Source organism: Physeter macrocephalus, chromosome 2, assembly GCF_002837175.3.
Source record: "Physeter macrocephalus isolate SW-GA chromosome 2, ASM283717v5, whole genome shotgun sequence".
Classification (NCBI taxonomy): Eukaryota; Metazoa; Chordata; class Mammalia; order Artiodactyla; family Physeteridae; genus Physeter; species Physeter macrocephalus.
This window is the reverse complement of record NC_041215.1, coordinates 17,832,564-17,846,139: the sequence shown is the minus strand read 5'-3', so window position 1 is coordinate 17,846,139 and position 13,576 is coordinate 17,832,564. Positions and strand designations below refer to the sequence as shown.

The following is a 13,576-nucleotide window of genomic DNA, read 5'->3' as shown; positions in this document are numbered from 1 at the left end:
CTCGGGGCCATGGAGTCTCAGGTGGCGGGGGGCCCGGCTGGCCCGGCCCTGCCCAACGGGCCACTCCTTGGTACAAACGGAGCCAGTGATGACAGCAAGACCAACCTCATCGTCAACTACCTGCCCCAGAACATGACCCAGGATGAGTTCAAGAGTCTCTTTGGCAGCATTGGTGACATTGAGTCCTGCAAGTTGGTTCGGGACAAGATCACAGGTGTGCCTGCTGTCAGGTGGGGGGTGGGGATAGGGGACAGAGGTGGCAGCCTCAGGAGTACAGGTGTGGTGTAGAGACAGGTGTGACCCCAGGTGGGAGGTGATGGGAGCAGGTGGGACCCTGGCGGGTCTGAGTTGTCCTCAGGATATGGCAGTACTCTGGGGGAACAAATAAGGGTGGAATCTTGGTTCTCATAACTTTGAGGGGGGTGGTCAGTCTCTCAGGCCTGGGTCTGGGAGGACACTGGCAGGTCCAGGGAGGTCATCGTCCTGGTCCTGCCTGCAGGGCAGAGCCTCGGCTACGGGTTTGTGAACTACTCTGACCCCAACGATGCAGACAAAGCCATCAACACCCTCAACGGCCTCAAACTGCAGACGAAGACCATCAAGGTCAGCGCCCTCGTTCCCCACTGCCACCCATCCCTGTGACTGCCCATCTTGGCTGTGCCCATTTCCTCTTTATTACCGCCCACCTGGACTGACCCCTTCACGGCCACCCAGCCCCCCACGACCATACCTCCCCATACATCCATTCCGCCCACTGCTGCCCATCCTCCCCCATGGCTCATCCCCTAAGGGGTTTAAATCAATCCCCAAAGGCTTTCTGGCTGGGGCCCTGGGGCCAATGGCTCTGCTCTCTGAACCTCAGTTTCCTCTCTTGTCAATGGGGAGATGATCAGCCCCACATTCTCCGGCAACTCAAGGAGTCAGCCAGGCCCTGGAGGTACCCACCCCATCAGCAGTAGGAGAGAGTGACCAGGGTCTGGTGGGCAGCCCTCTCCTTGCCTTTGTCATGGAAATGGGGGAGAGGTGGGGGCCCATCTGCCATCTGGAGCCTAACTAGGGTCTGGGAGGGTGGGATTAGGGGTGGGCCCTTCCCCCACCTTTGTACAATGCCCGTCGCCCCATGACCTCCCCTCTCAGCAGCTGCAGCTGGGACCCTGCGAGCCCAGGTTCCCGGGGGGCCGTGGGGGTTGCAGGGAATCACCATGGAAACCCCCTCTCTAGGTTTGCCTGTGGGTGTCTGGGCTCCGCCCCACAAATCTGCTCCTGAACCCTGGGGGAGGCTGGGCTGGGGAGGACGCCCATCTGGCCCCCAGTTCGCCATGGGAACAGAGGTGCTGGAATCTCTTCCTCTCCTTGGTGTGGAGGCTGACAAGGGCCTGATGGGTCCCTCCATGGCCAAGTAGACCCAGAAGCCCCCAGGTTGTGAGAGTGGACCCTAGTGATGAACTGTATGACCCAGAGGGCCACTGTGTGCGTGTGATGTGGTGCGTGTGTTGTGGGGGGGGGACCCTGAGCTATAAGACATGGTGTTTGTGGGACCCCGTGGCTATGTGAGTGCCTGTTATCATGTGGGCCTGGCTGTTATAGACAAGGGTGTGTCACCTTGTGTCTGTGAGACGTGGTGTTTATTTGACAGGTGCTTTGTGATGCACTGCGACTCCAGCTGTGACCTGGTGGGGCTGCGTGGGTGTGTCTGGCTGTGACAGGGTGTTTGTGTGTTACGGTGAAGTTGTGTGGGTGTGTCTACTTGTGCCCCATTCAGGATGGGACGTGTGTGACATTGAGGGCTTGTGCGGTGGTGTGACAGGTGTGTGGTTCTGCGACTCTTACTGCAATTATCCCAGACCCCCAGAGTCACCATGAATGTGGTGGTGGCCTTGTGTCACCCTCCTGCTGGTGTAGTCACCATAGCTGTGCAGTGAATACCACAGCATGGCCCTCTGTGTGTGTGTATGTGCGTGCGTGTTCATCTGCCTGGGTGACTGTGGTGTGTGGTTGGTCCTGCCTAGGTGTTCCAGCAGATTCTGCCCAAAATAGTTCCAGCCACTCATCGTGTGCCAGGCCCCATGCTAGTGAGGGGGTGTGGGAGGAGCCCATACCCAGCTGAGGGACCTGGGTCAGCCCATGTCATGGAAGGATGGGAAAGGCCCCTGAACACTTACTCTGTGCCTCAGATGACCCCTGACCCCAAAACCCACCCCGGAGCTGAGACTCCCCTCCCCTCTCCCCCCAGCTCCAATCCATCAACAAGTCCTCACCCCTCAAAACCCACAGCCCCACGAGGTAGGGGAGAGTGGAAACCATCAAATACATGGCCATAAGTTTTCATTATTATTACAGAAATAATAGCAGCTGTGGTGTTTGTCTTTTTTCTGGAGGACCCCAGGTGTGCACAACTGCATCAGTTAGACTCCCCCTGCCCCCACCCCATGAACCCTCACCCCCATCCGCCCTTGGCCCAATTTATTCATTTTGTTCGTTTTTTAATTAGTTATTTCTAATGAAGTAATATGCCCTCACAACTCACCACCCCAAACAAAAGCCAGACCCTTTACAATGACCCCCATCTACCCAGAGCTTAATTTAGAAGAAAGAGAGAAGAGACATCAGCAGAAATAAGGGGGAACGGAGCTTATCCCACCTCGCCTCCCCCGCCAGCTCTGGGTCACCCTGTTAGCATTTAGGGGTGGGCCCTCCAGACCATGTTTCCAGGACATTGATAAACACACAATGAGATGGGGTCACACAATACTCGCTGCTCTGTAAATGGACTTTTCTTTCCCCCACTTTACAATACTCACCACTGTTTCGGGGAAATAAATATACACGTCCACCATTTTTTAAACAGCTGCAGAGAGTTTCATTGTTGGGCTGGACCATAATTAATGACATGAATCGAAGGATCGTACTAAAACGTGTCTAATTCACATCTGAGAGAAGGGCTTTGACAGAGAGTAACAGGGATAAGGGTGGAGGACCAAATTCAGATGGGAAAGGACAGGAAGGATATTTCAACTGAGACCTGGAGAAGGAAAACAAGGAAGAGAGTTGCAAGCACAACGAACAGCGAGTGCAAAGGCCCTGAGGGTAAAGCACACCTAGTGTGTTTGGGGAATGTGGAGGAGGCCCGTGTGCCTGGAATAGAGATGTGGAGGGGAACGGTGGGCAGAGATGAGGGTAGGGGGGTGATGGGGCAGGTCGTGCAGGGCCTTGTGGCCCTGGGAAGCACTTTAACTCAGGAAGGTGGGAGCCATGGAGGGTTCTAAGCAGAGGAGGGATGTGACCTGGCTCAGATGCTCACAGGTGCCCCCTGGCTGCTGTGGGCGGAACAGCCTGTGGGGGATGAGGGTGGAGCAGGGAACCAGGGCAGAGACTGCTGCACTGGTCTGGGTGAGCAATGGTAGGGCAGTGGAAATGGGGAGAAGTGTGTGAATTCTATCCAGATAATGAGGAAGGTGGAGCTGACAGGATGGATGGTGGTTGGATGCGGGTGTGACAGACAGGCATCGAGGACAACCCGAGGCTGGGGACCTGAGCACCCAGGAGGACAGACCTGTCATTACTGAGTTGGGGCAAGTCGGGGGTGCTGAGTGTGATCCCCCATGAGGCCTCCTCGTGAGGTACCTGAAGGCAGGTGTCACGCAGGTGTGCAGCTCAGGGGCCAGGCCCATGCTGGGCTCGGACGTTTGGGAGTTGTCAGGGTTGAGCTGGGCGCTAAAGGTCTGAGGGGCCCGGTGTAGTCGGGAAGAGAAAGGGCCAGCATCCCAGGTTCACTTTCCAAGGGAGTGGGACGTGTCACTGTTGATGGAATATCCAGCCTGAGAACATGAGCTAGAGATGTGAGGGTCCCTGAGGCCCCCAGGGAGACATGTGACCCCAAGGGCGCAGCTCCTTTGACCTCGGATGACAGGTCCCTCTCACCGCTCTACGCGGGCAGGGCCACGCTGTCTTGGTCACAGCCACATCCCCTCCCCCAAGCCCTGGTTGACCCCACCCACCACCCATGGTGACTACTCGCGGTATTTGTTGAATAAACGGATGAGGGATTTCTGTTGCTCAGTGGCGGTTTGAATGTGGCCTCTCCCTCCCCATTTGAAATGGGTCTTGCCCTCACCCCTGTCCGCCTGACCCCCTCCCCCAGGTGTCCTATGCCAGACCCAGCTCCGCCTCCATCCGGGATGCGAACCTGTACGTCAGCGGGCTCCCCAAGACCATGAGCCAGAAAGAGATGGAGCAGCTCTTCTCCCAGTACGGCCGCATCATCACTTCTCGCATCCTGGTGGACCAGGTCACAGGTCAGGCTGCCGGCGAGAGTGCACCTGGCGGCGGGGGGGGCGCTGGGCTAAGACACCCAGGTGGGACCAGAGTGGAGAAACCGGAAACAGCAGCGAGGAGGGGGGCGGGGTCACGCAGGAGGGGGCGGGCCCCATGACGCCCTCGCGCCCCGGCAGGTGTCTCTCGGGGTGTGGGATTCATCCGCTTTGACAAGAGGATCGAGGCCGAGGAGGCTATCAAAGGACTGAACGGGCAGAAGCCGCTGGGTGCGGCCGAGCCCATCACGGTCAAGTTTGCCAACAACCCGAGTCAGAAGACCGGGCAGGCCCTGCTCACTCACCTCTACCAGTCCTCCGCCAGGCGCTACGCAGGCCCCCTGCACCATCAGACACAACGCTTCCGGTGAGCCCCCTGCTGCTCCCTGCCCCCCCCCCAGACGTCCCAGACCCCCAGGGCGGGGTGCCCTAGGCTTGCAGGTGCCCTCGCCGAACCCCATTCCTGCAGGGCGGAGAGAAACCAGGGCGAAAGGGGAAACGTGGGGGTCTGTCAGGTGCTGAGGCCAGACCCTTGTATACAGCAGGCGCTCGATGTGTGCAGGCCACTAAGAGTGGCATTATTGGCGTCAGTAGTTTTAGAATCACCTGACCAGGCCCAGCTCTGACTGCCAACCCACCCCCTCCCCCACCCCGCCAAGGGCACGTGGCTTCAGCTCCCTGCTGGCCAGGCACCCTTACTTTTTCTGCGCAGCGACCCCGTGAGGACAGAACTTGTCTTGTCCTCATTTTACGGACGGGGACCCTGAGGCTCAGAGAGGTGCTGTCACTTGCCTGGCCCAGGCACTTTGGAGAAGAGACTTCCCTTCTCGGGACCCAAGCCCCGGATTGGGGGGTGGGGGGGCAGGCGAGCAGGGCTGGGTGGCCGGGAGGGGGAGGATGAGGATGCCAGGACAGGCTGGGCAGCAGCAGGGCAGGCAAGAGGCGGTGCCCGAGTGACCACGGTTCCGTGCCAGGCAGTGTCCAGCCTGGCGGGGAGCAGGCAGGCGGGGGCAGGGCTGGCACTGCTGGATGGCTGGGTGGGGGCGGGGAGGGCAGGCTGGCTGCCCGGCGTCACAGCCGGGGGTGTGCCCAGAAGCCACCAGTGACCACCCCTTCTGCCTCCACAGGCTGGACAATTTGCTCAACATGGCCTACGGAGTCAAGAGGTAACAGTGCCCCCTCCCCACTGCCCCCAGCCCCTCGCCGTCCCTCCTTGGACCCTTTTGCCCTTATGGCCCCCCTCCCCCACCTCACCCCCCAGGACCGCCCCTGTCTGGGCATAGTGTGGCCATTAAGAGATCTGGGGGCTCTTGAGCCTACTAAATGCCTAGAAAGTGCTACTACAGAATCTGGATCTGGGGGGCCTGTCTGCGGCCTTCTCCACCCCATTGAAAGGCAGGCAGCGTTGACTGGGTCACAGCTGTGCCCCCACTGGCCACTATTGATCATCTTTGCTGAGGGTCACAGAATGCCCCCTTCTGCCTCATAGCTGGGGGTGAACATTTAGGCCCCCCACCCACTCCATTGTCCACATCCCTGATCCTCTGAAGGTCCCCGTGTTTATAGCATCAAGAGCTATTGAGCACATGCTGAGTGCCAGGAGCTTGGCTCTGGGCTGGGGAGCCAGCGTGGCCCGGCCAGACTTGGCCCCTGGTGGAGATGGAATGATACTGAGCATGGTGCTTGGCACGGAGTGCAGGCTGACTCAGTTTTAAAAGGCAGTGTCTCTTATGATTATGGTTACTGTTATTACTTATTTCAGTCCACTGGGGAAGGAGACAGATGAACCGTGATCTGGGCTGTGAAGGGGGCAGGAGACGGGGTGATAAGGATCCAGCGGAGACACCTCTCAGGAGACAGGGCCAGAGCAGAACTGGAGTTCCTGGCAGCAAGAACGGCTTGTGCAAAGGCCAGGAGGAGGGAGTGAGCCCAGTGATCAAATGAATGGCTCAGGAAGGCAGGGAGCCAATGCCCCTTCACTCATTCGTTCACTCCACAGACCCCACCCCCACCCCCCAAGGGCCTCCTGGTGCTGGGAGCTGTTCTGGGCGGGGACACCGAGGGAATAGAACCTTGCAGGGAAGATGGAGCTGAGAATAAATACATGATTTAAATAGAAAAAGGCCTGGGGACTTCCCGGGTGCTCCAGTGGTTAAGGCTCTGAGCTCCCACTGCAGGGGGCACTGGTTCGATCCCTGGTCAGGGAACTAAGATCCCACATGCCACGTGGTGAGGCCAAAAAATACATACATACATACATACATAGGAAAAGGCCAGAGAGGGCCAGAGAGAGGAGGTGGCCACTTTATGAGTCAAAGGAGGCCACCCCGGGGAAGTGACAGCTGAGCTGAGACCTGAATAACGAGACAGGGTGCTTAAAGGCCTCGCTCGCACCCTGGTTCCAGAGCTGCCCTTCCGGGTGGGCCTCCACCTGGCAGGATGGCCAGTGGGGCAAAAGGGGCAGCATTGCCAAGGGCAGGATCAGGGTGGTGCCCGAGTGGGGGTGAGGGCAGGAGTTGGGTGGGAAGAGGCGTCAAGGGAAGGGTGGTGTCCAGGTGTGGGGAGGGGGTCAGGGTCAACAGGGCTGAGGACCAGGTAGGGTACAAGATCAGGGAGTCAGGGTGGATAGGGGCTCAGGGCAAGATCGCAGGTGAGGACCTAACGTTCAGGTAGGGTCAGAGGTCAGGACAGGGCTCCAGGTCAGGATGGAGATCGGGGGCTGGTGTATCAGAGTGGCTCAGAGTCTGGGGCTTAAGGCGGGGTCACAGATGGAGGTCACGGGGCCAAGGCAGGGGTCGCATAGTCCCGAGGTCTCCACACGGTCAGAGGTCATGACAGGGTCAGGGGGCATGCCGGGGGTAAGGGCAGAGCCCGCGTGACCCCCAAAGTAGTCCCCTGTCGCTCATCGCCAGGTTCTCACCCATCGCCATCGACGGCATGAGCGGCCTCGCGGGCGTGGGCCTGTCAGGGGGCGCGGCGGGCGCTGGCTGGTGCATCTTCGTGTACAACCTGTCTCCGGAGGCGGATGAGAGTGTGCTGTGGCAGCTGTTCGGGCCCTTCGGGGCAGTCACCAATGTCAAGGTCATCCGCGACTTTACCACCAACAAGTGCAAGGGCTTCGGCTTTGTCACCATGACCAACTATGACGAGGCGGCCATGGCCATCGCCAGCCTCAACGGCTACCGCCTGGGCGAGCGCGTGCTGCAGGTGTCCTTCAAGACCAGCAAACAGCACAAGGCCTGAGCCACCGCCGCCCTCCCCACCCTTCCCGGGCAGCAGAGACAGAGAGAGAGAGCGAGAGCGAGAGCGAGAGAGAGAGAGAGAGAGAGAGAGAGAGAGAGAGAGAGAGACTGAGAGAGAGAGAGAGAGAGAGAGAGAGACAGGGGCCCGAGAGAGACAGCGCAGGCAGACCACGGACGGCACGAGGGCCCCGTGTCCCTGCAGAAGCCACAGGGTGAGCACTCGGTGGGAGGGTCTGCAGGGAATGGGAGGGCTCCTGGGGGTCCCCCACCCCGTCCTCCTGCCCCTCCCCCCCAGGCTGGGCTGTTCACTCTCTCGTCTTGGTTTTGTTCATGGTGAAGGTTTTTGTTTCCTTTTTCGGCTAAAGTGAAAGCAGAGATGTGCCCCCAGCCCACCCTCAACCACCCTCCGTGGATGGCTTGGAGAAGGGGTGCTGGGGGTGCCCTCCCAGGCCCCCTTGCCCAGGCCTCCCCAACACCTAGGTGAGCCTGAGAGGGGGGAACAGGTTTAAAAATCCCCAAAAAAGCGAAACGTGAGAGGGGTGTGGGCATCCCTGGCCCAGAGCCCCTTGGTGGGATGTAAGGGGTAGGGGGAGGGGCTGGAAACAGAAACACAATGAAAAACAGGGGGGGTGGGAGGGGAAGAAAAACTCTATTTTTGTAAAAAGGGAAAAAAGACCTCGTGGAGAATTTTTACTGGGGATTCTTGAACTTGAAAAAAAAAAAAACACAAAAAAAGACAAAAAAAAAAAAGAAAATATTTTGGCAGGTTATGTTTACCAACTGGGGCAGGGGCAGGGAGCAGGGCTTAGGAGCTGAGGGTCCACGGGGCCACACAGAGAAACACAGCCACGCAAAGACACACAGGGGCACACCCCCACACACCCCCCAGGGATATACAGCAGCACAGACGGACCCAGAGACACGCCTCAGGAACTCCCTGGCCCAATTCAGACACGTAGACAAACACATGTATAAACAACAGAAGACTGAAGTATGGGGCTATGTAAATGTGGCCATGGTGGACGTGGGCAAATGCGGCCACGGGCAGATGTGGACACTGGTGAATGTGGCCGGGGACAAATGTGGACATGGGAACATTTCCACACGTGCCTGTGGCCACATGGAAGTGGAGACAGTTACATTTGGACACACAAGTCTAGACACCCAGTCATGGAGAAACATAGCCACAATACCCAGAGACACACAGACATGCCCACAGTATCCCTCAGGCCCAGGCGAGAGGTCACAGCCCAGAGCCGAGCCCAGTCCATAGCCCACTTCCTCCAGCGAGGCCGGCCCGCCCCTCCTCCTGGCACTCAGCCCCACTCGCCCCTGCCCCAGGTTCTCTGCAGAGCTCTCTCCTGGCTCCTTAATGGTCCCTGCCGCCCACGAACACAGGCGTGCACACACAGCGTCCATACATCCAGACACACGATACCTCGTTGTCCTTTTGGCGTCATGGTGGGCTGGAGGCAGCCCACCCAACGCTTGAGGCCAAAGGACCCCCATCCCTGGGGCTGAGCCTCCCTGGGCCGAGGCCCTGGCCCACGAGGCCAAGGGGGAGGCCAGGCCCTGAGCCTCTCCACTCCAGAGCCTCCCCAGCAGCAAGTGCCCCGACACTCCCCGCCAGGCCCAGGGTGGATGGGCCCAGGGGCCCAGCCCCGCATTCCCTCTCCGTCCACTCGTCACCCCCTTTCAGTTTGTTGGGTTTTTCCGTCTTTCCAGATTGGTGAGGGCAGTGGACGCAGCCCCTATCCCGAGCCCCGGCCTTGGCTTCTGTCTGGACTTTCCATCCCCCTAGTTTCCACTCTTTGTAAAAAAAAAAAAAAAAAAAAAAAAATCCAACAGAAGCCAAAAGCTGGAGCCCCCTGGGAGCCCTTGAAGCCCCCACCCCCCGCAGAGGGCCCAGTCAGACCTGAGAATGGCGAACCCCGATTTTAGCCTCAGTGCCCTTTCTGTGGTGTCCCTGCGTTTGGTGTCTGGCCATGGCCCCATCTGACTGCCCAGCTCTCTCTCCCCCACCCCTCCCGGTGTTGTTATTAAACGTCTGTGGAGCTTCTGCTGCAAGGAACAAAAAGAAAAAAAAAATCAAAAAAGCGACAAAAAAACACAAACAGAAGAGAAAAAAAGCGACAAAAAAAAAGGAAGAGAAAAACAAAACAAAACAAAACCACACACAGAAGAGATTTAAAAAAAAAAAAAAGGAAAAAAAAAAACAAAACAGACATAAACTGGCACCAGTTAACTTTCTTGTACTTTTTTGCCGAATTGAGCTTCTTGTAGTTTTAACTTATTGCTATGTTAACTATTTATCCTCCTTGTTGCCCTGTAAGGACATTTGTGTATATTTCTGTTCCTTCATCCAGTTTGCAAGTTTAAAGGAACCACGATGTTCTCTTTGTTTCTTTAAGTTTTGCCGAGACGTGGTTATGCCTAATTTATTTATAAAAGGGGAAGTGGAATCATTAAAGTAATAATAATTATTAATAACAGTAATGGTAGCCGAGCGGCGCCCTGGGGGACCTGTGCTCTGCAGGGCGGTCCCCACGGCCAGCGACGTCCGGGGTCTTAATGGGATTATTTTTGCTCGTCTTGAGAATTTTTTCAGTCCTATTTAGCTGGTGAAACCCTAGCTTGTTCTTGATACACAAACCTATTTATTCTTGTGGTTTTTAAGTCCTCCCCAACCTCCCCGCTCCCCTCCAGCAGGGCAGGCCCCGCAGCGGGTCCATCCCTCTCCCTCTGTTTTCTTGGGGCTTTCTCCCCTCTGCACTCCGCGCGCGCGGCGGTGACACGTGTCCACACGTGGTCAGCGTGGCGGAGGCATCTGTGAGCAATAAGGGCTGGGTTTGTCCCTCACCCTGGGGGGGGCCGGGCTCTGGAGAGGGGGCACCTCCCCACACCCCCTCACAGAGGCCTGAGCCCCTGCCACCCCCAAGACTGGGAGGGGACTCCTTTTTCTAAAACACAGAACTCAGCCCAGCCAGCCAGGCCCCCTTCCTGGAGGCCAGCCCCTCACCCCAGGGGAGGGGGCCTGGGGTCTTCCACATCCCTGGGAGGCAGGGGCAGGGCCCATGGGGAAGGGGCTCAGCCCCTCCAGCCCTCCCTTCATCCTGTTATTTATTTGGATGGTTTCAAATCAAGACAGAGTCCATGTTGGAGGTGATAAAGAACTGTTTAAAAAAAAAAAAAAAAAAAAAAGACAAAAAAAAAAAAAAACCAAACCCAAAACCCAACAACAAGAACACTTTGCGTTGAGTTTAGACACTATTTATTACCGGGATTACAGGCCTGGCTGATAAAGAACTGTTTAAAAAAAAAAAAAAAAAAAAAGACAAAAAAAAAAAAAAACCAAACCCAAAACCCAACAACAAGAACACTTTGCGTTGAGTTTAGACACTATTTATTACCGGGATTACAGGCCTGGCCGCGGTAACAGACTTTTACATGGAATTGTTTAATTATTTGTACTTTTCATGCCAGAAAATAAAAGTTCAGAATCTTATGGCCTCAGATATATGTACAACGGCGTGTGGGGAGTGTTGGAGCACATGTCAACAGCCCCGATGTGTGGGTGAGTGCAAGCTGCTGTCCCTCTCTGGGCCTGAATCTCATCTGGAGCCTCTTGGCCTTCCCACAGCACTCTTGTGATTAGCGGGTGGGAGACAAGTCCAGGCGGAAACCCAGACAGAAGTGGCCCAGGGGCCGTCTGTCCCGTGGCGCCAGGCTGTGCTGTCCACAGGGCATCTCGGGTGAGACACCCCCAACTGTGGAGCCAGCCTGATGGGGCAGGAGGCCCGCACAGGATCTGCACAGCTGCTTCCCCTGCATTTAGCCCTCTCGCACCCCTGGCTGACTCCACACCCGAGCAAAGACAGACAGATGAGTTGGGGAGATCACGTTTATTGTTTGGAGGTCACAGGTCAAGTCACTCTTCCGCACCAGGAGGGGAGGCAGATGCCCTGGGTGGGGGACAGGGTGGGGTGGGGTGGGGCCACCAGGGCGGGGGGCCCAGGGAGGGCAGGCTCCTTTATTCCACCTGTGGGGACCTTGGCTCTGCCCCGCCTGCCCCCAGAGCGGGGCATGGAGCCCCACCCGGTTCCTGCCCGCTGGGGAGGGCAAGGAGACCCAGAGGGGCAAGCCTTGGTCTACAGACTGAGGGGCAGGTGGGCAGCACCGCTGGGGGCTGGTTCCACGTCTTGAGGTTCTGGGGCTGCAGAGAAACCAAATGAGACACAGACAGAGGGAGATGGGTCGGGGGAGCATCACTGCGACCTAGACCACCCCCTGCATCCCCCAGCCGAGGCGGTAGGGGTCTCACCTCCCCACCCACCTCTGGGCCGGGCCGGGCCGGGCGGGGCAGGGCAGGGCTAGAGCTCATCGTGGTTGCCCGCGGCGGGCGGTTCCGGTGGTGGCTCTGGGCAGGCGGCCGGTGTCATCAGCTCCATGAGGTACTCGCAGCGGCTGGGCTCCGTGGTGCTAGTCACCACTGTCTCCTTCCCACACAGCAGGCGCACCTGGGGCGGGTGGCGGGCAGGCGGGGCTCAGGCAGGTTCGGCGGGCCTGGGTCCCCCCTACTGGCCCCACCCACCGGGCACTCACAGTGGTGGAGCGGTTGGGACCCTGCCAGCAGCCCGTGCCCTGCTCATACTTCATGGCGCTGAACTTGTCGTGGTCGGGGCCGGCCCACGAGCCCCAGGTGCTGCGGGAGAGTGGGGTGCTGAGGGGGGCCGGTCGGGCGGCTGGGGGGACCAGGGGCTGAGAGGGGGGCCCAGCCTGAGCCCACTCACCCGAGGCTGGTGGGGGAGCCACCGAGTTTGGGTTTCTGCGAGACGAGCTTGAAGGGGCAGAGCCGGTAGACGTACCTGTCATGGGATGGGGTGCGTGGGTTGGGGGGAATCCGGGCCCCAACCTCCATGACATGCCCCCCCCCGCAGGGGGCACACAGGTACCTCAAACTCCAGTGACTGCTTCTAAGCCCACCCCCCTCACTCCCCCCGTCCTTGCTCAGGCCCAGGACCTCCCAGCCCACCCACCCCGCCTGTCCGTGGGGGACGCACTCATTGGTGGTGAGCTCGTAGCACTGGCTGTACAGGTAGGCAAACTCGCCGTGGGGACCAAAATCAAAGGAAATCTCCTGCTCCAGGTTCCTAAAAGGGGAGGCCGGGAGCTTAAGGGGCAGCTGGGGACGCCCCAGAGAGACTCAGGACAGCACAGGAAGGCCCGCTCCGGTGGCAGAGGGCCTCCTGGGGGCTGGGCTCTGCTCCCCATCACCTGGGGACCCTCCCTGCAGGAACCACTGCCACCTTGCCCGAGGTTGCCGGGCGACTCCCCATTACCACCTCCCCTGGGGAGCCCAGCAGCAGGCAGCTGTGGGGCCGGTGGAGACGTGGCCTTGCTGCGGCCACACAGGCACCCATACCTGATGGACTCCTCCACGTCCTTCAGGGACCGCTCGGCCTCTTCAAACTTGTTGCGGGCCTCCTGGGCAGCTGATGGGGGCAGGGAAGGAGGTCAGAGGTGCCGCTACTCCCAGCCAGCCAGGAAGAGAGGAAAGGGGATGCCGCAGACACGCCGGCTTCCCCCAGCCCCCAGGCCTGCTCTGGGCGAGGACTGGGCCCAGGAAGACTCTGTGGGCCTCACCAACCCCAGGGCAGACCCCATCCCACTGCCTGGGCTCTCGGCTCCCGGGGCCCAGCCGGCTCCTCACCTGCCAGGGGTGAAACAAACAAGCAACAGCCCGTGAGGAGGCAGGAGGGCCCCTGGGGCCGGTGGAGGCGGTGCTAGCCCTCCCCAGGCCACAGGAGCCCCCTCCAGGCCACCCGAAGTCCCCTGGGCTTGCTCGGGGCCAGCCCCAGCCCGCCTCTGGGAGCAGGTAAGGCCTGTTTCTTGGGCCCCTGCAGGTGCAGGCGATGCGGAGGCGTTCACCCCTCCCAGGCTCCACCCTCACCATTGATGAAGGCCTGTGTCTGCTCATCGTAGGGTGGCATTTTGTCCTCCTCTGTGGGGCTGGCTGTCTGGGGG

At 58.9% G+C, this 13,576-nt stretch overlaps 2 protein-coding genes across 3 annotated transcripts; one reads left to right on the top strand and one right to left on the bottom strand.

Moving 5' to 3' along the window:
- ELAVL3 (ELAV like RNA binding protein 3) lies at positions 1-8,061 on the top strand. 2 transcript variants are annotated; one of them, XM_007106655.2, is made up of 6 exons: positions 1-214; positions 500-603; positions 4,142-4,295; positions 4,452-4,677; positions 5,438-5,476; positions 7,223-8,061. In XM_007106655.2, exons 1-6 carry the CDS (start codon positions 10-12, stop codon positions 7,551-7,553), a joined length of 1,059 nt encoding a protein of 352 aa, XP_007106717.1. In that variant the 5' UTR covers positions 1-9; the 3' UTR covers positions 7,554-8,061. The 2 variants fall into 2 exon arrangements, with proteins under 2 accessions (XP_007106717.1, XP_007106716.1); XM_007106654.2 differs by having other exon boundaries at positions 7,202-8,061.
- A 3,355-nt stretch (positions 8,062-11,416) lies between these two features.
- On the bottom strand, positions 11,417-13,570 carry PRKCSH (PRKCSH beta subunit of glucosidase II). Its single transcript, XM_028499483.2, has 7 exons — positions 13,503-13,570; positions 12,975-13,044; positions 12,613-12,702; positions 12,343-12,417; positions 12,155-12,254; positions 11,874-12,069; positions 11,417-11,765 (listed from the first exon to the last, which is right to left on the bottom strand). The coding sequence occupies exons 1-6, from the start codon at positions 13,540-13,542 to the stop codon at positions 11,923-11,925; spliced, it is 522 nt and encodes a 173-aa protein (XP_028355284.1). The 5' UTR covers positions 13,543-13,570; the 3' UTR covers positions 11,417-11,765; positions 11,874-11,922.
- Between the last annotated feature and the right edge of the window lie 6 nt (positions 13,571-13,576).

Coding starts and splice junctions, on each gene's coding strand:
- PRKCSH (XM_028499483.2), bottom strand. CDS start 13,542: ATGCCACCCTACGATGAGCAGACACAGGCCTTCATCAATG. Junction 12,418..12,612: donor TACGAGCTCACCACCAATGA/GTGCGTCCCCCA, acceptor ATCCCATGACAG/GTACGTCTACCGGCTCTGCC. Junction 12,070..12,154: donor GTCCCAACCGCTCCACCACT/GTGAGTGCCCGG, acceptor CACCCGCCCCAG/GTGCGCCTGCTGTGTGGGAA.
- ELAVL3 (XM_007106654.2), top strand. CDS start 10: ATGGAGTCTCAGGTGGCGGGGGGCCCGGCTGGCCCGGCCCTGCCCAAC. Junction 215..499: donor GGTTCGGGACAAGATCACAG/GTGTGCCTGCTG, acceptor TCCTGCCTGCAG/GGCAGAGCCTCGGCTACGGG. Junction 5,477..7,201: donor ATGGCCTACGGAGTCAAGAG/GTAACAGTGCCC, acceptor CCCCCAAAGTAG/TCCCCTGTCGCTCATCGCCA.